This window comes from Vollenhovia emeryi, unplaced genomic scaffold (assembly GCF_000949405.1).
Source record: "Vollenhovia emeryi isolate VEMERY1.0 unplaced genomic scaffold, V.emery_V1.0 DF939235.1, whole genome shotgun sequence".
Lineage (NCBI taxonomy): Eukaryota > Metazoa > Arthropoda > Insecta > Hymenoptera > Formicidae > Vollenhovia > Vollenhovia emeryi.
The window spans coordinates 63,822-84,988 of NW_011967131.1; the positions used below are offsets into that span (position 1 = coordinate 63,822).

Genomic DNA, 21,167 nt, shown 5'->3' on the forward strand with positions numbered 1-21,167 from the left:
TTACGGTTGAACGGAAACCTGTCCGTGAGTCGCGCGTCGATAGTGTTAGTGCACTAACACTATCGACGCGCGACTCACGGACAGGTTTCCGTTCAACCGTAATGTATGATTGGCCTGTTTTGAACCTTTTTATCTAAAATAACTACTGCTCGGAACGAAAAATGGCAAATAACTTTTTAATTTATTTTTTCGACGACTTTCTTGCTATGGTATTTTGATTCGCGAATTTCAGGACACCCTGTATATATACTTATACATATATATGTAAGTATATATATACTTCTAGGTCGCAGAAGACATTATCTAACATTCTAACACAAGCGTGTGTATATACGAGTATATTATATACACGAGGTTCGTAATGCAAACGTGACACGCGAAGACTCGGTAAGCGTAACGTAATTAACAGCCTATTAATCTTAATTCCCAAATATCTTCTGTAAATTTCCTTTAATTCCATTAATTGCATTTAAAAGCGCGATGCAAAATTAATGTATTTGTAACAAATTAAAATGCATTTATTATTATTCGGTTTTTCTCGCGCACGTGTGTAAATTATAAATGCGAATGACAGTTGGAAATAAAAAATTGCGGAGGTGAGAGCGCGAACAATTATTGCGCGCGCGCACACACACACACACACACACAGACATTTTTAAATAAGTGTTTTTTTGACGTTTTAAAACATTCTAAACCCATTGGCATTGAAAACTGGAAAAAATTTTCGGATGAAAACAAAGCTTCCTGTATGAGGAAGCAAAACAACATTATAATCTGTCGCGTATTGAACGTCACTTGCCACTTGATGTTTCCATGATATCTCACACTTTCTCGCTTTAACGAGTAACACACGAGCAAAGAGAAGAAACTAAACTCCGGATGTAAGCTTGCAACTGCAGAACAGTCACGTTCGTTTTGACTTATCAGCTGAGTTTACACAACTGCGTCACCACATTCCTCCTCCCCGTACATTTTTTTATCTACTGTCCTCACTCGTTTGCTCTACAACAAATTCGCGTAGTAGCAGTGTACTTAAGTGTTTGATATTTAATTTACGTTAAAATGCGTTAATCAATTGCTCGCGACTGCTCACATTTAAAGGCTCAATCGAACTGTGTCCAATAATCCTTTATAGATTTTATTCTCGAGAGTTCTAACACTGTTCAAGTTATGCCTAAGTTATATAACAGTTAAATAATAGTTATTAAAAATTATATGATAATTAAATAATAATTAATTAATTAATTAAATTTATAAATAATTACCATTATAAATTTTAACTAAATATAATATAATAATATAATTAACTGTGTTTGCCTGAAAAAGATACTTGTATTATAAAATACAGTAATAGAATTCAAACTAAAATACAATTAGAATAATTGTAAACAATAAAATGTCTATAAATTGAGAAATGGCTTCTTCTTACCAACCCAGCACAAGTATATCTGAAGCTTCAATCAGATATCCCAATAATATCTGAAAAACTTTTTCAATCAGATATCTAATGATTAGATATCTTCGAACTCTCTTTATGATACATTTACCGCGTGGGCAACTTCATATAAATACTTATTTTCAGTCATGTTGTTTAATACGAGGTTTATTTATAATATATTCAACCATATTTTTTGGATTATTTGAAACCGAGAGGTAAGACTTATCTATTGTTAGTATAGTGCGATAGTGGACTTTATTGCACATGAATCACTTTTTTCAGCCTAATCAGATAAGTTAGTCACTTCCAGGAACCTAAATACGTGTTGTTGTAACACATACTCATTGCATTTACTTAATTTGCGATAACGGATATCTCTGCAATATCTTATAAGATTCTAGACACTTCTAGAAAGCGTATCAATTTATATGAAAAATTTGGAAAATTCTAAAAAATTATAAAAATTCTTGAAAAAAATTGGAAAATTCTGTAATTTGTATAAAAATTATTAAAACTTATTAAAAATTATATAAAGAATTTTGAGAAAAATTTTCATCACGGGAGACTAAGGTGTCTATTCTGTAAACGTTAACGACATCGTACTTTACGCGGATTTCAGTAAACACCAACTAATACTTACATAACACCAATGTTATAATTTTCCACTCAACAATGCAACTGACGTGCAACATGTGTTATGTTATACTTATATTGTCGAGTGGAAAATTATAATATTGTTGTTATGTAACTGTTGGTGAATACAGAGATATACAGGGTTTTAAAAAATATAGTATCAAATTAGAAAAATATGTAACCCTCATGAAAACCACAAATTTTTTATTTCTGAGCTATAAAGTGATCGATATGTTCTTTGTTTGTTTTACAAGTATTGAAAATACTCTGGAAAAATATGTTTTTTATCACATTTTCCCAGATCCTGTTTTCGGCGCGAGCAAAAGTGGTTATCTCGTCTACAAAGACCGTTATCTTACTCCCAGATAGCAAAACCTGATGATCAGGTATCATCATGTCATGATCTTCCGATATTGACGGAAATATGACGTATGTTTTGTAGTAATATCATGATGATACAGATTGTGAGCACAAGCTAACATACAAATGAGGAAAAGTATCAAATCACATATCGGCATTACTTGGAAACTCACACACAGCACAGAGCTCTGATTAAGCTTCCAAGGAGTTTATTTCGCTGAGCTCCCAGGAAGCTTACAAAGTTCGACAAAACAAGCTTCCAGGGAGTTTATTTCGCTGGGCTGAAATATCTGTAAGATTTTTATAAATAGAATAAAAATTACGTTGGATAACTTGCACACACACATACCTAATTATTGGAAATTATTATTATTAGTGTATTTCTGTATACGTAAAATATATACTTTTTATTTCAAGATATAAAATAGTAATTAAATGTTTCTAATAATTATTATAAAATATATAGTGATCACTATAAACAGGAATCCCGCGAAAGCGGATTGAGCAGCTCTCGGCGAGCTTTGCACGAACTATTTTTATTTGCAAGAAGCTCTCAAAACACGATTTCTGAGCTCTCTGCAAGCGCAAATAAAACTATGCGAATCATGTCGCTGCTTCCAGGGAGCTCGCAATAGTGGTCGTACAAATTTTTCAAGGAGCTTATGTGAAAGCTTCCCGGGAATTACTTTGAAGCTCGCTGAGAGCTCTTAAGACATAATTTCTGAATTCCTTGCGAGCTTAAATGAAGCTCTCAGGGAGCTCTCAAAAGACGGATATAGGAGCTCCCAAGAAGGTCCGTGCGAGTTCTTTTGAAGTTCAAATAAAAGCATAAGCTAACTAATATCCGATGGCTCGAAGTGAACCTGAAAATGGGAAAGCATTTTTAGATTTTATTTTTATTTGGATTTATTCTACATAGAATTTTAAGCAATCACTTCAAACACAATCTCAGGTTTTCAAGGGAACGTTGTAATATTATCCCCGATCAAATTTATTAAAGCACTTCGATACGCAGCAGATATACGGCATTGTAGAATAATTCAAATCTGTATTTTGTATACATATGTTTATTATTATCTATTACATACATAATACACATATATGACATATAACAGACCATAAAATATAAATAAATAAATAAAATGCAAATAAATAATATAAATAATATAACATAATAATAATGTATTAATATAACAATAAATATATTTCCCAGATAGCACAAAGGTAAACGTAAGTTCATAAAGAATTCATTTTAAAGAAAATATCTACAGAATTAGAAAACTGAATATCTGAAGAATTCTTGAAGAACCAGCCACAATCAAGTTCGTCTTAAAGTATTCGTCCGAAGTTTATTATGGTACATGTAACTTCCGTAATCATTCTTATTGTATTTTTCTGTGAACTCTTGAAGAATTACAATTCAGAAAGGGAGAAAACTTGCAGAATACTTTGCGAATTTACTGTGCTATCTGGGCTATTATTATACTATACTGAAATGCACTTGGTGTATGACAATAGTGTATGACGAATCGCAAAGAGCACATAGTTGAGCGCCATAATTTGGCGCTACTTTCTTATATTATTATATATTATTTCACAATTTACAACAATATATAAACAGCAAGTTCCAGAAACCAAGCAATTAAATACATCAAGTTTGAATATATTTCTTTGCAAATAAATAGTTATTCTGCGGACATTGATTACGAGATTATCACATAACGACGACACATCGTCATTCTGGAGAGGTGTCCTAATGCGAGAACTTGAGGAACACCTGTTCCAGAGTACTTTGACTGAAGCTGTACTCTTCTATGTTCAGTTCAAGCTTAGCTGCAAACAGACATTTTCAATAAATTTTTGAAAATTTCCTTTACGATTAATTTACAATATAAGGTTGAAATTTTACATTCTTAAGTGAGTAAGTTTTACATTCGAAGCCTTTAAAATTTGCATTTTAAGTCATTAAGTATCTCTTTTAATCAAAGAGCTTTTAAATAAACCGTAGTTTTATGTTTCAAATCTTTATTTTATTATTAATTGCATTAAGTTTTTAAGTTTAAAATCTTGCAACTTAGAAATTGTACACTTAAGAAAGTGATATTCGAAATTACTAAAAAAATTCAGATATCCCAAATGTTAAACAAAAATTAATGAAACTGCTTTTTCTAAATTCTTTCTAGTTCTAATGTTCTTTAACGTTCCTCGTTTCTATAAAAAAATATCTTTAGATTTTGATGTTTTTTTGGGGCCCATGACAAGCCGATTATTGAATTCGGAAGAAATTCCTCAATCTCTTCAAGCTTATTCTCACCTTTCTCCAATTGTGTGAAGCACTCAGCTAGCGACTTCACTGCATGTTGAGGCACGGCAAAAACTAGTCGATTAGCAAAGCTCTCCTCCAAAGTCGCGTCGGGGAAGAGGCTAGCAACGAATTCCTTTAAACTGGCGATCCTGTCGTTGGAGGATGTCGGTGTACAATCACCACCTAGCTTCATTTCTAGGGTGTAGCCAGCACCGTAGACATTCTTTAAATGCTGAGTCGAACCGATGCATCTCAGCTCACCCTTCACCATTATACCGACTCTTGAACACAGTGCATCGGCTTCCTCCATAGAATGGGTGGTCAATATAACTCCTCTGTCGCTCTGTTAATTGAAGAACTCTTTAGAAGAGAGAATCTTTAATATGTAAGTTACATTTACTATGTAATTTATACTCGAATGCGAAATCTTTAATCTTTTAACGTGAATTATAGAAATATTAGTATATTAAGTTACTCTGGTAATTCTGATATTTTTGTTATCAATTTATTATTTATCCTTTTCTATTTTCTCTTCACTCGAATTGATTGTATACTATTTTCTTCAATTACCAACACAGCAAAATATATCTGAAACTTGATTCAGATATTATTTCACCGGTCATAGTTGAGATATCTCGTAGATGATATGTATATCCTGAATATTTTAAGGATATCACACTTCTGATATTTCTTTTAAAAAATTATTGTTTATATTTTATTCTTATTATTTGTTTTGTTTTGAAATAATTTTTTATTATTCAACTTTTCCTCAATACAAGATTTCTAAACTTACAATCAGACAAAAAAGTACGACAGAAAATGAAAAGAAAAGAGTTAACAATAATAGTATAAAAAGTAAAGGCTGAGTTATGGAGGTCGTGTTCCTTAATAATTTATGTCAGAACTGATAAAGAAAAAATATATTTTATTTATCACATTGCCTATTCTGCAATATGTAATATCCGATTTTACTAAAATATAGATATCTAATACTTAATGTAAAGTCAGATATCATATTTCAGATGGAATAATCGTGACTTTTGAGAATCTGGAAGATATCTCTCAGTTATCCAAGCGATATCTGAATAGTTTTTGTATCAGATATTGTGATATTTAAATATCTCCAAGATAGCTTTGTAACATTTTTGTTGTGTGGGTAGTTTATAGAAATCTTGTAAAAAATATATCGTTTAGAAAAATGTACTAGATAAAACGAGACTAAATATATGTTGTATAGCTCTGACTTGTAGCATATGGTGCTCTCACCTGAAAATTAGCGATAATCGTGTCCCATAGGAATCTCTTCGACTTGGGATCCATGCCCGTGCTTGGTTCATCCAAAAGAATCACCTTAGGTTCACCGACCATTGCCATTGCAAAGCTAAGTTTTCTCCTAGTTCCGCCAGAACATTCATGACTTTGCTTGTTGGCGTGTTCATGAATCTTTAGATCGGACAAATACAGATCCACGATTCTGTAATAATTAATGCAATAAACTAAACAGTTGTATCTACGAAAGGAAAGTATATGTAATACATACAATAATAAAACTGAGTGATATTCTATCTATGATAGAAAAGCTAGTACTAATTTACAAATCGTGAAACTGGACATTTGCTACATAAAAAAAACAGGTATTTATATTTTTAAATTAATAATACTACCGTAATTTTTTATGTTACGATAAAACTTTGATGCCACACAAAATATTTTTTAAGTTCATCATAATTCAATTGTTTACGAGTTAACTGTTACATCCCCAAAAAGAATGAATTACATATAAACAAAAACAAAGGTTTGCACGATTGCTAAATTACTTCATGAAATAAGGAGCTCAGAGCTCTAACAAGGGGCTCGTGCTATAATTCTATGAGGATTTTATATATGCTTTTATATATGCTTTCCAGTTAAAAAATTATAATGTGTTATTAAATGGGCATTGAAAGATCGCACCTATCGATTTCGTTCCACGGAACCCCGCGAATCGCAGCGTAGCACTGCAGATGCTCTCTTATAGTGATATTCTTCCATTGTGCGTCATGTTGAGGACAATAGCTCATCTGTCGGAAAGCCTCCGTCATGTGGGTATTGATGTCGTAGCCGCTGATCTGTACCCTGCCCTTCGTTGGTGCCACTTCGGTAATGACGATCTTCATCGTCGTAGTCTTGCCAGCGCCGTTGGGGCCCAGCAGACCTAGTATCTCGCCCGGTTCCACCGCCAACGAGAGATTTCGCACGGCGATCTTTGTCTCTTCCTCGCGCTTCGTCCAACAGGCCGATCCTGATTCCTCGTGTCGGTACTCTTTTCGTAGGTTCTGCAATCGTGCGTTTCATGGCGCGTGAGATAGCGTAAGATCGTGTTGGCAAGAATAATTTTGCATTTTTAGTTAAAACGAACTATGGTTTAACTAATTTTGTTATGTACCGAATTAAGATGTACAAGGATATATCTCGGAATAATGTTTTTTATATGTATAGATACAAATTCAATTTGATTCATTCAGGAAGTAGATATTGACATAATTTCAATCAAACAAAATCTTACAAAGTGTCTAGATAGCTTAACAAAAGTTTTCATTGACAGACTCTTGGCTATTTGTCTATTTTACTATTCAAATTATATTGGATAATAATTTAATCTGTACTGACTTACCTGAAGCAATACTAGCGCCGGCTCTTGATCGACAACCGGCGAAACGACATAGTCGAAAACCTTTTGTCGTTCGCTTTTCACATCCGCGTCCTCGTGTTCGCCGATATCTGAGTTTTCCACAATTTCCTTACGAACGGAGTCGCCCTCACACTACAAGAATGGAAATGATAACATCTCGTGTTACAAATATGTGCTTGAGAAATTTGTAGTATACACATACATTTTACAAAACACAGTACTATAAGGTTCCTTTATACATAATTTTAGATTATACGTATAAACAAATAAAGAATCTACATGTAAATTACAAAAACAAAGAACAATTAAGAAATTCGCCATTTTTCTATACGATGCAATCAAATAATTTAAATCAGAATGCAGGGTGTGAGTATAAATCGTGTTTAACAATACCGTGCCTAATAATAGCTTTACATCCCTTACAGAAATCTAAGGGAAATAATTTCTAGAAAATTACTGTCATCAGTAATTTCTAATGGTTCAATACTAATTGTAAGTTCCAGTAATTATTTTGGTAATCATTATGTGTTTCAGTGCTTTTTTTCGTTTCCCAGTATTACATTTCTATGAGGAATGTTTCATATATTTAAAAAAATACGAATGTTAGTAAAAATTTAAAGTGATAATGTTAAATTTGTAATAACGTTTAAAGTGCACTAACCAGGAAATAGTGTTTAAAGATATCGCTGACATTGCCGCCGCTCTTGTTGATGTCCAACAGGAATAGCACGAATAACCAAATTAGACATTGCAACAGCGCGCCAGAAGCCAAAATTATGATTTCCGTGGTGAGATAATCAGATAAGGTAAGGTAGTGGCAGGCGGCGTTGATAGAGCACATCGAATAAACGCGATCCACATAGTGTACCGCCGCATACGGCATATACATACTATCCAATAGGGAAAAGATCACGTGCAGCACGAAAACTGTCCCACCTTGAGCAATAGAGTGTAACAGATTTATAATTTTAATGTTAGCAGTCTTGGTGAATACATTAGGTTTCAAGAAAAAAAATTGTGAAGCTTATAATCTCGATATTTTAAATTAAGGTAAAGCGAAAAAATATGTAAACGGTTTAAATAAAAAATACCGTAAGTTAGAAATTGATATTTAAAATCAATAGCTTGTAGGTTTTCAAAAAGTAAACTGCCTACAATATGATAACAGATTGGCAGCAGATTTTTGTTCAAATGTTGCAAAAAATCTGATATTATCTGTATCTGCATTAAACTTGTGTTTTGCTGACGAAATATACAAAAGCCTGCCAATAATCTGGCAGCAGATTGTTGGTGAAGACCATTTAAATGAAATACATCGTTTAAATGGTTACGAAATGGCAGATTCTGTTTATTGTCAGTTCTTGCAGTCAATCTGTCATTATATTCTGTTACCAGATTCTATTATAGATTCTGCTGGCATTCTATTGATAAAATTTGTAGCAGACTCTTTCAAAATCAGATTCGCTATTCAGATTGGAAGTAATATTTTTAAAAGACAAGAATAAATACAAAATATTAGGATGGTTTCATTCCTTGAGTAATATCGCGAATTAGAAATTAACACCTTCCACTAAAAGAAAATATTAAGATGATCACAGTACGTCAATTACTATTATTTACCGTGTCCTTGTATTTCGCAGATCATGACAATCATAAACGGTATAAACCCTAAGAGGATCCCAACGTACGGCAATACGTTTTGCGCGGATTCGAACTTGTTGAAGCTGTAACTGAGACATGCAGTGAACAAGATAGACAATGGGCAGTAGATCATGATAAGAATGACGAGGGAAATTATGGCCGGTGTTTGCTGTAGAGAAGGCACGTCAAAGAACAACAAGTTGCTTAGGATGAGAAGACAGATGAAAATCATCAGGACCAATATCACAATGAAGTAACTAAGAAGATACATGGGGAACGACAGGCCGTTCACGCGGAGTTGACTCTTCGCTTTGACCTGAAAAGTATTTATATTGTATATAAAATTTCACTGAAAAAAAACATCGTTACATTACATTAAACTTATATTCACTAAGTTTATTCTACTTAAACAGATATGTATATGCATCAAGATTTGGAATATCAAACCCCGCTTAAACAAACATTCACCTCGTTTAAAACCGACGAAAGAAATTCTCTGGTTTAATTTTAAAGAAAACTCGCGTTAATAGATATTTTATATTAAGTATGCATAAAAAGTCACACCTCACCAATTTCGCCACTTACAATTAGATATGTTGTGGAGAAGATTTTTCTGAATAATTCCCTGCAAGAATCAAGTGTGGGACGGCATTGTTTTAAGGGATGTAACAAATTGAAGCTTGAAAATTTTAATACTTTTTACTTGGATATTGTATTAAGAACAATATTTGTATACCATGTTACTTATTGTTATAGTTTGCTTGTGACCTTATAAGTCAACAAAAGTGACAGAAAAGACTGAAAACAGGTTTTCGGTCAGTTTATGGCTCCACTCTGGTGGAATTTGCGACTTCCACGCGAAGCGAGGTCCATCCCACACTGACCCCTGCTTTTGAGACAAAGCTACTTTTCATCGTCGTACAGTTCTACATCGCTATCGCTATTAATTAAAGCAGAGAAATCCATGCGGAATCATTAAACTTCTTTGTAACATTTTAACAAACAACGAGCGACGGCTAAAACTTTCTGAAGGTTATTCACGGTTGTAATCTTAAGGATGTATAGGTATCAAGGTATACTAGACTAAATAATTATCTCAATATTGTGATGCATCTCAAAAACTACACGCAACCCCTACAACTACATAATAGTTAACTAAAAATTACTCATTGTCTGAATTTCATCCTTTACAACATATGCCAAAATGCGAAAGATCCGCGACATGTCCTTTTATGCATATTTACTGATATTTTATTTAATTTTTAGCATGTTGTTAGGATACTTAATCTATATATTACGATATTATATTACGAATATTCTCTAATTAAACAGAAAATCTACAGCTGGAAAATATAGGAGGGCAAGTTGAAACATAATCTGTATAATCTACAGCTAGGATTTAAAAGCAAAACTTCTACCTCACGATCGTAAACCATGTCCACTGCTAAACTACTCGGCAACACTGTGAAAACCATACCGAGCACTATAATGTAACTGGCCGCGCTTTTTAATTGTTGCGATGTTTGCTGGAAAGGTCGCGTAAAAACTTCAATCGGCGTAGCTTCGTTACCTTTTCCGATTAATCTAAATAAAAAATTAAAATTCGTAAAAATATTACTCAATTTGTAGCGAATTTATTATATCCAAATAAACTATAATCAATAGAGTTAAAGTAAGACCCTCAATAAAACTAAACGACACACAAGGCCAATGCAGACCTAAGGCAAGATGTAAGTAGCCTCTGCTTGTAAGTTTTAAAATGTGAATTCATATACCGTCCTGCGCGCAGGACAAATGTGGAAAGAAACGGTATATGAATTCACATTGTAATAAACTGTAATCTTTTTCTATAAATTAAATTATGTTTTTTATAAATTTTAAAATATGTTCAAAGAAATAAATTTGTAGTTCTTACTGTATGTTAATATTTATAATAATGATTTTTTGCGACTTTCTACTTTACAAAATGTTTCACAACAAAATATAACACATTTGGATCAACTTTGATCTTTAAAAACTCTCGTATTTTAAATAAACTTTAAAACCACTGAATCCTCATTTTTTTATCAGAAAACTCACAAACTTACCTGTAATAAGCGTTTGAAAGAATGTTTATCAGTATCGGAAGAGAGTGTTGCATTGTATCGTTGTATGCGACAGTCAGCTTAAGTCGCGGCAGATTAAAGTCGGTGATGTTCAAGGCGGCCATGTGTGGCGCGATATTTATTAAGTTCGTATAATTGCCATCGTACTTTTCGATGTACTGTACGTTTTGAGCTATGCTGTCTATCAACTTGGTAATATCGTCATAAGTTTTATTTAGATAGAGGAGTTTGGTTTCGTTGTATGTACCTAAGAAAGAAGAAGCATTCTATAATTAATTTGCCTTTCCAAATATAGTAAGAAGTTTAACAAATTTTCAAAACAACTTTTTCAGTAAAATAAATTTTTTACATACTATTATTCATAAATTTATAAACCTGATTGGCTTGCAGGACCAACTATTAATTCTGTGACGTTCAAGATATAATACATGCATATGTTACTTCAATAATTTTAAACGTCTATATTTATAAAAATACCCGTAAAATTGTGGACACGTATTAAAACAAATAATAGTTTTCTACATCTTTGCAAAAATATTTTTATAAAATAACATGTCAATTAAGAGGATTCATTTGGGAATATCGTACTTTAAAGAACTGATTGACGGTATTTGTTTCGAAAGTAACTTGATATGCGAATGAAAAAAGGAGCCGAGCTATTATGTCATATTTTGCAATCACTTACGGCTATTAAGTTGTAGCATTTCCGTCTTGCCATCAACCTTGTTGAAGCTGTTCACGTAGAAACCGAACACTGTCAGAATCACCGGCATGATAACAGTGCATAATAGCATTTGTAAGTTTCTAAAGAGCCTGAGTACTCTTATACGTAATATAGCGTAGAGAGTTTGAGAAAAATTAGGACGAATCTTGATAGGATCTAAGCCGAGACCGAGCACAGGTGGATTTCCATCATTATGGGTGCCGTCTGGCAAATCGTTCGCTAAATAATTCCATAATATCATTACACCAATGGTTGAATAACAGTTTACGGTGATATCAATATTTAATATAATATTGATTAATAATTAGATAACAAAATCGCTCATTTATTTTTTAAAAACTAAACGAATTACAATTCTTTTTGCAACAGCTCCGAGGATGAAAAACGTACGAGAAAAGATGATATACACACCTTGCTCTTGGCTGTCGCCTTGCACGGTTTCTGCCTCGTTCTGCAAGCTCTGATGCGACGCGCTTTCGGATTGCAACGAAAGTGATCGGTTGTGCGCGCGATTGCGCATCATCTTTTTCGACAGGTTGTCAATTGCACACTCGGTCTCTTCCTCCTCCTCTTTTTCTAGATGCAAGAATACCTCTTCCAGGGTGGTCATCGATACACCATAGCTGCTAATGCCAAGGTTACTTGTACGAGTCTCAATCTCGTGCTCGATGGCGGAGAAAAGGGGTGCAAACTTCTCTATAGAGTTGTAAGGCAAAGTGAAGCTCAATTCCTGACCGTGACGTCTCACCTTCTCCGCTTTGCTCACGTGTGACATTACTAATCCGCCGATAGCACGTTCCTTGGCATTACCCTCTAGGGCTAATCTACAATTGCAAAACAATATTCATTAAATTATTATATTCTTGACGGAAAATTATATACGCTTTGTAATTCCATTCCGTTGACATAAAATATTATACCAAACTTTGTACTACTGCATATGCTTTTTATACTGTAGAATTAAATTATTTTTTAAATTCAAACCATTTTAAATTAATTTTAATCAATCTCTTTAAAATAAGAGATTTAAAGAAATAAACAAGAAAATATTTTTTTCCGTAAGTTGTTTCAAATTGAGATTTTAAATTGCCAGAATTTTAATTTCATAAACTGATCAATTTATAAGTTTATAACTGATATGTTTTCTGTTAATGTAATATAAATACTAGTAGCATCCTTACGTTAAATGGTATCCAATGCCGAATTTGTTCTTTAAAAACAGAGAGCTGCCGCAACATCTAACCTTCCCCTTGCTCATTACTGCTTTCCTGTCGGCGAGTATGTCCGCTTCTTCCATGGCGTGAGTTGTCATCAAAATCACCTTCCCTTGCCGCCTCGACTGCAGAAGAGACCATAGCTGTCTCTTCGAGTAAGGATCCACCCCAGAGGTAGGCTCGTCGAGAATAATAATTTTGGGATCGCCGATGATAGCGTTTCCCACTGACAGCTTTCTCTTCTCTCCACCACTTAAGTGTTGCGAGAAGGAGTCCGCCTTCTCAACCAGATCGATGTCTTTCAGGGTTTTCTCCACCTAGAGATTAAACGTGTAATCTTTGTATGAATTTTTGTTGTGTACAACAAATAAAAATGCTGATCTTCATTAGACGCATAAACATGAAGTATATAGATGTTTTTGTAGTCTCTACGTGCCTCATGTTGTATCATCGAGCGCGGGATGCCACGCACTGCGGCAAAGAACTTGAGGTGCTCGCGTGGCGTCAGCAAATCGAAGAGGATATCGTGTTGCGGACAAACCCCGATCATTCTGCGTATCGCCCGCATGTCGTTGGAATCACGCACATCCTGGCCGAATATAAGGGCGCTGCCGGATGTAGGTGCTGTCAGGCCCGTGAGGATATTGAAGAGGGTGGTCTTGCCGGCGCCGTTATGACCGAGGATGGCGGTGATCTGACCCTCGTAAATAGTTAAACTGACGCCATTCACCGCCTTAATCTCCGGATCCCTACACTTGTGAAACGATTTATGAAGGTCGGCTATCTTGATCGCTTCGCGACTCTTCATATCGCGCACCACCGGCTCCACGTCGGGATTTGTTTCTTCATCCGGAGTGAACGAGTTTGACTTGCTGTTCGACGACGGTACAACCTGCAAATATTTCTATGAAAACTACGACCGTGACACTCCCACAACTCATCAATAACTAGTACTTACCCTTATCATTAAAAGTAAAAAAGAGTGATGCGATTAACAAGAAAGCTTTTTAGACACTTCTGAATGTCTCCCACACGTTGTTATATGTATAAAATTTCTCGGATTTTTATATTATTTTAAGATATGTTAAATAGTCCATACACGTCAATAAAATCTCGGTAAAGAGTTTTTATAATAATTTTATGTTAAAAATCCGATAAATATTTGGTGTGTATGTGCGCGCGCGCGCGCGTATGCACGCATGCACGCGCACACACATACACACAACGAGAGAGAGAGAGAGAAAAAAAAAAGAGAGAGAGATTTATAGTTTATTTATATTTTTACGTATTCTGAAGAACTCACACTTTGAACCTTTTTTTGATACCAAAATCCAGGTAAAAAGCAAAACCAAGGTGGCCTCTTGGTTCCATACTCACCTAGAAATTAATCTTTATATGTATAGTCCTACTCAGAAACGCAAATAAATTCTACTCATTGTCAGTGCAAATAAATTGTTCACGAGAATTATTTGAATGTTAGGACATTTTTGTATTTTTTATAATCAGAATATTTTCGGAACAACATAGTGTTGCGGTAAATTGTGACAAAATTGAAGAGAACATACTTGGCATCACAGAGTCGAGATAATAGGCTAGAAAGCCGTATAGAAAGATATCCAGAGTAATCATGATGAGACTGCCGGCAAAAGGAATCCCTGGACCAGACCAGAGATTGTCGCAATTTATTCCTTTACCTTGTAGATCCATCACCACAACCTAAGCGACACAGTGCCAAGCTTTTTAGGAAATACGATGTACATAAACAATCCACATTTGTGACCCGCAAGTATAAAACACTTGCAAGTCTTTTCTTGATAAATGAAACAAACCGCTGTTATTATTGTCAGGTTGTTTCAAAATTATGTAAGAGTAGAATGAATTGCCACAAAGTAAATTGTTGTCAAGGGGCATTTTGAGACTTACCTTATCCATTGCCAAGCCGAGGGCTGCTGGGCTGATCAAAGAAATCAACCAATATGCGATTGGGCTGGAATCACTCACGAATACTGGGATAAAATATAGCACGCTCAGTATTACGGCAACAAAGTTTCCCAAGATACCAGCTGTCTGAAACAAATAAAAAGGTACCTGCAAATATTTCTACAAAAACAGCAACCGCGATACTCCCTCAACTCATTAATAACTAGTATCCTTATTTCTAAAAGGAAAAAAAGTGACTCGATTAACAAGGAAGCTTTTTAGATACTTCAGAATGTCTCCCACCTTTCTTGCTCGTATTATATAATTTTTCTTGATTAAGAAAATAGATAAGTTATACTACTGTTCTTTGCTAATCTAAAATTGATTAGATACACTCTTTGAAAATATCACAAATTTCGTAGAAGTAAAATTAAAATATTTTAGGTATAAAAACCTTAAGCTATAAATATGAAAAATCCTGATAAAAATTACTTACACTCGACTTATCGAAGAATGGTGTAACCATAAAGGCGAACGTAATCATGGAGAAACTGTATAGAATCATCAAGAGGAAAACCGGCAGGAAATTCGTGTGTTGAAATATTGACTGCGAGAAGAGCAATATTACTCCGACGGTAGAGAAGAAGAGAGCAATGACGCTGTAGGTAATGAACCAAGACAACCTATGAAAGAAAAGAAATATAATTTAGCTGCAAGAGAATATTATTAGAAACATTTTTATTTAAATTATTTCTTTTGAAAATCATATGTCGCTGAAGCTGAAAATCAATATTCGACGCAATCACTTGTAAATTTACAGTCTTACCAGTACACAGAATCGTTTAAGCCCATCATCTTCATTCCCTCTCTAATCTTTTTCTCCTTCTCGGCGACTATTAAGTTGAGAAGGTAGGTGACGAATTGTGAAAGCGCGAAAATCATGAAAAGCGGAATAATAACTCTAAAGACCAACAGCCAGTCTAAAAAAGGTTATATAATTATTATAATGGTTATCGTACTGAACGCCGTGTATATAGCGAAATAAGTACATCGAAAAATTTCTGGTAAAATTACTTACTGGCAGTATGCGCTTCCTTGGGAAACATAACGAGTTTAATATCTGGTATCTTCACGTGGGAAGTTCTCATGTCAAACTGAAAAATGTAACTTCGGCCTCAATCCGTAAACTCATTTGTCAAATTAGATTTATTTTCTAATGAAGCAAAAAAAACGTGACTCATAAAATAAATTGAAATTAATTAATAGACATATAATATACTTCATGGGCTCACCCTTATCTTTGTGATATCCATTAGCGTCTGCAAGGCCAAGAAACCGGAATGCAAGTAATTGTTAACGGGACAGGATTGCCCGGTAAAATTCTGTCGACAACTGCTCGGAATCGAATACAATTCGCTTGGCGATGGCAGCACGTCCAAATTATATGAAGGATTCATCATAATTTCATATCTGAACAATATAAAAAGTATCATATGTTAATAAAAAGCTAACGACTGATTGTGAGCTAGGTTTTTCCGATAGTCAAATCAAAATAGAAAAAAAGAAAAATCACAACCAATATTTATTTATTTTTGTATTTAATTCTGAAATTTACTTGCTGAAATTATACAAAATTTATTTGACAAATATAACGATAAAACAGGCAATAACATTAAGATAATTATAAAATAATAAATCAATTAAAAAGTCATGTTATATTATTCAGACTCTATTGTATTATTAAAAAAAAGGCTCCTGCCCCTATACTGTGTTGTCTTTATTTCATGACATCAAAAGCTAGAAATGACTCGCTGAGAATTCTTGCGTGCCATTTTCAAATAAAATGTATCATATCATATTTTACGGCTGTCGAACGATAAGAGTTTTTGAAATATTTTACAAGTAAACTAAAGCGATCTAAAGTATTCTTTCATCCAAATATTTCTTTATTTGCAAAATGGCACGTAAGAATTCTCAGGGTGCTATTTGTTGTTTCTGACGTCATCAAACCCTAGTAGCACAGTGCATTGATCAAACATCGGCCCAATATTTGGTTGTATTGGGCCAATCTTTAGCCAATGCACTGTGCTACTAGGGAACAAGGATAACTGCAGCAAGGGATCAGGAACCTTAAGTTTATACTTCCTCTATGTTGTGAAAAAGAATTTAAAAGGAGAATCTTATTTATAAAAACCATTTTTTTTATCTCTCCATGTGATACCTATTCATTATAAAAATCTTTGATATCTTATTTCCAAAAATGGCACAAAAAGTATTTAACAAATTTTCTTTTTCATAAATCATTGCATGCATTTCAAAAAAATGGTGCATTCTCTATTCTAAATTTAATGTTAATAGTTAAAACAATGTAAAAATTTACTTAAGACGCCGTGATATCGGCTGAGGGTCCTGGAAGATAACTGCTAAAGGTATACTGTAGGGATTTTTCCAGTACTCTGCTTGCAGCTCATCTTTCGTATCGAATATCCTGAAGTTTAAGAGATTGGAATCACTCCGCATAGAGCGCCAGAGGTTAGTCATGGAGTTTAAAAAGTTCTAGAACATACATCATTAATTTTTAGTCACACGATATCTCACAATATTCGGCAGAGAGACCGTCCCTTAAAGCAGTTTATATCGAAATAAAATTACATAACCCAGTAAGAAAAAAGCCAAAATGATATCGAAATGAGGTAGAAATCGATTCGAAATTTAGACGGGCTTGGTTCCGACATCACACAATATTTATAAAATATGTACAAAATATTTAAAAAGTTATCTTAATATTTTATAGACATTTGATTAAGCAAAGCAATCGATCATGCCTGGCTATATGTTGTTTAACACAGAAAATTTATTGCGAAAAATATTACCTCAGCCAGACTTGCCACAAATGCTTCGAAGAGTTTTTCTTTTCCTTCCTTTTAATAAAGAAAGAAAGGGGAGATGAACTCTTTGAAACATTTGCGACATTGAATGGACCGCAGGCTTTAGTACTCACAAGGATTTCGTCAGACCTGGGCACCACAGCGATCGTATTGTTTTTGTAAACATCGAATAATTCGAATATATCTCCTTCGTGCCTCTGCGTCGTTATCGCAGGAAAGTTTGGGTTGGGTGTTATAACCTTCACCAGGATCAAAAGCGCAAAGAAATAGAGGGGTAAAAGGACCTCCTGTAGACAATTAAATAATGTCGATTTAGGATCAAATTAATGCGCAGTTAATTATGATGAATCTTATAGCATCGTTAAAAATCATGACATCATTTATGTAAATGACTGATTATGAATAACGTTCTGGTAAAAGGAACCGAGCGACTTCAAAAAAATAAATTTCTAAACTCTTCTCTTTGAAGAGGCGAGTAATAATTAATAAATTAACATATATATATATACATATATATATGCATGTGGATCTAATCTAATCAATGTGTTCCTCATGTGACAACGAGAACTTTTGAGTTCGTTACTTTAATCCGATTGATTTCAATACGCAGCTATTACCCCTCAAAGAATATCTTCAAGAATGACTTTAGCAACACATTTCTGCAGCTTTGGCTATACATATAATAGGTATATGGCATATATATTTATAAAGTGGTAAATTATCATATCACTAAGAATACTTGAAAAGGGCCGAAATCCGGGGCCGAAACATTGTAATTCGTTTTTCAACCAGTGTAGGTCGCTGAATCATATGGAAATCATATATATTTAGCATATGCCTCAAAACGTTTTCCACGAGAGGTAGGTGTCGATTTTTTATTTAATCACATTCCTCCAAGGATTGCCAGGTAAATAAAAATCACACCGAGTAATTGAGAGTGTTCAGTACTAGGATTTTCTAACATCTCAGCGATGATTGTCGCTATCGCTAGTTGTCGTTGCGCAGTTTTTTTATTATATAATATACCTGCGCAACGACAAGTAGCGACGATCATCGCCGAGACGTTAGATAACTCGTTAGTTGCTACGATGAAAACTTTTAATTGCATTAGTGTATTAAAATTAGATTGGACATACCATAACCGTCTTCGACTTGTCGCGTTTCTTCAACAGGAAATTCCTCATGAGCATCCCCCGCAGTTGGGAAAAGTATAGCGCGCACGAATTCATTTTGCATGTATTCACTCTCTCGTCATCTAAGGGAACAGAAGTATCGATAAATGACATGGCGATGAAATTTCAATGTTTGAAAAAGACGGGAATAAAAGCTCACATTTTGTTGCGTTATTTTAGGAATTTATTTCGATCCAATTTTTCAGTATAGACTATGTATATATTAAAATATCAAGGTTGGGAAATAACTCGTTACTTGTAACGATGTTATAATTACAGTTACAGTTACTGCAGTTACTTTTTTTGGAAACTCTAACTTAACTTCGTTACTTTCTCTCTGTCTTTAACTGTAACTTAACTCAGTTACATTTGTTTTATAACTAGTGACTAATTTAATAGTTACTTTATATATTTTTTAAACTTCTACAGATCGCGTTAGGCCTTGCATTTGCGCATAAACGCCTTTATCAATGCTTTACATTTAAAATGCAGATTTGATATTTTTATTTTCATTGCAAGAAAGTAACTGTAAAGTAACGACTCGTTACTTTTTGACTAATTGTAACTGTAACGTGTTACTTTTGAAAATTGATAACTTGAAACTGTAACTAGTTACATTTTTAGCGACAAACACTGTAACTAGACACTTTTATAAAGTAACTTTCCCAACTCTGTTAAATAAGCTAAAAAGAGATGTTACAATAATTTTTACCAAAGATAACCCAGTAAAAAAATGTTTATGCACGAACATGAATAAATATATACAATCATATAAAAATATACATTAAATATGTCCATCCATATTTTTACATTGTAGTTTCTATTTAATTTTATACAATTCCACACACTTCTGTATAATTTTATAGATTTATACATGCTTTTATATGAAAAATTTTTAATGTGAAAAATTACTTATTTATAATTATATAATTGTGTACAATTGTATGTACAAAGTCATTGTATATAGTAAGCAATTCTTTCTCTTTCACAAATATTTTATATAAAAGCATGTATAAATCTATTTAAAAATATATAGAACTGTGTAGAATTGCATAAAATTACATAGAAATATACAATGTAAAAATATGTATGGACACACTTGATGTATAATTTTATATAATACTATATATTTATGAATGCTCATGCATAAAGACTTTTTTACCGGGAAAAATGAGTCGATCTTACACAAATCATTTTTTAATTTAATTTCAACTTTAATTGTTAATTTTAACATAATCGATTTAAGCACTTTAGGTATATTTGTACATGACACGATGCTCTACATATAAAGTAATTATTATGTGTATGCTGCAATCACATATGTATTTCTGCATTACATTGTGTAATGGAATATGGCGCTTAAGTGCCACTCTTAATAAAGATACTACTGTCAATATTGTTACGCCCGCGCTGAGACGGCCCGGAATCGATCCGTGTCCTTAACGACGAGCCTATCGATCGGAAAATCGATATCGGATTTGTTTCGGAGCTGTCACTACGTTCAGACGCTTACGTTACACTGTTCTAATTTTTCACTAAAGAAACGTAGTTGAATTCACTTTTAAACCTCGTGTTGGACTGTTAGGCAATTTCTTCTGCGACCCTAGAGTACAAGGGCGTGGTCGCATGCAAATGCGACACGCGTAGGCTCGGCAAGCGCAACGTAATTAACAGTAATATTTTATTTTGCAGATGCTTTTTGTGCATTTCCCTTAATTCGATTAATTGCATTTAAAAGCTCGTGAGGAGAAATTAATGCATGTGCAACAAGCAAATTAAAGAGCAATTTTTATTATTCATATTGTTCGTGCATGTGCATAAACAAATGCGAATGACAGTTGAAAATAAAAAGCATTATAAACTGTCGCCTTGATTGAACATCACTTGCCACTTGATGTTTCCATGAAGGAGCAACGTGTCTCACACTTTCTCGCTTTAACGAGTAACGCATGAACAAAGAGACGAAACTAAACTCCGGATGTAAAGCCAATGGCACACGATGCTATTTTTCTTCCTGGACTTTCCGGCTCAAGAGAGCCAATCAGAATTTAGCCTCAAGTCACCTGATTCAAAACACTGCATCCTCATTGGCTCTT

The 21,167-nt window shown here is 33.9% G+C and overlaps 1 protein-coding gene and 1 pseudogene across 2 annotated transcripts in view; both read right to left on the minus strand.

Annotated features, from left to right (window-relative positions):
- The window catches only part of LOC105560231 (ABC transporter A family member 1-like), a 16,524-nt gene extending 15,080 nt beyond the window's left edge, over nucleotides 1-1,444 (minus strand). The window contains exon 1 of one of the 2 annotated variants that reach the window (XM_012009153.1): nucleotides 1,430-1,444. Coding sequence is in view for 1 of the 2 variants with exons in the window: in XM_012009150.1 (XP_011864540.1) it covers nucleotides 800-815 (16 nt within the window). In the remaining variant the exon portion in view is untranslated. Of the gene's footprint in view, nucleotides 1-799; nucleotides 974-1,429 lie in introns of those variants that run through there. The other variant, XM_012009150.1, reaches the window with a different exon arrangement.
- Nucleotides 1,445-3,671: 2,227 nt separating this feature from the next.
- LOC105560230 lies at nucleotides 3,672-21,050 on the minus strand (annotated as a pseudogene).
- Nucleotides 21,051-21,167: the final 117 nt, after the last annotated feature.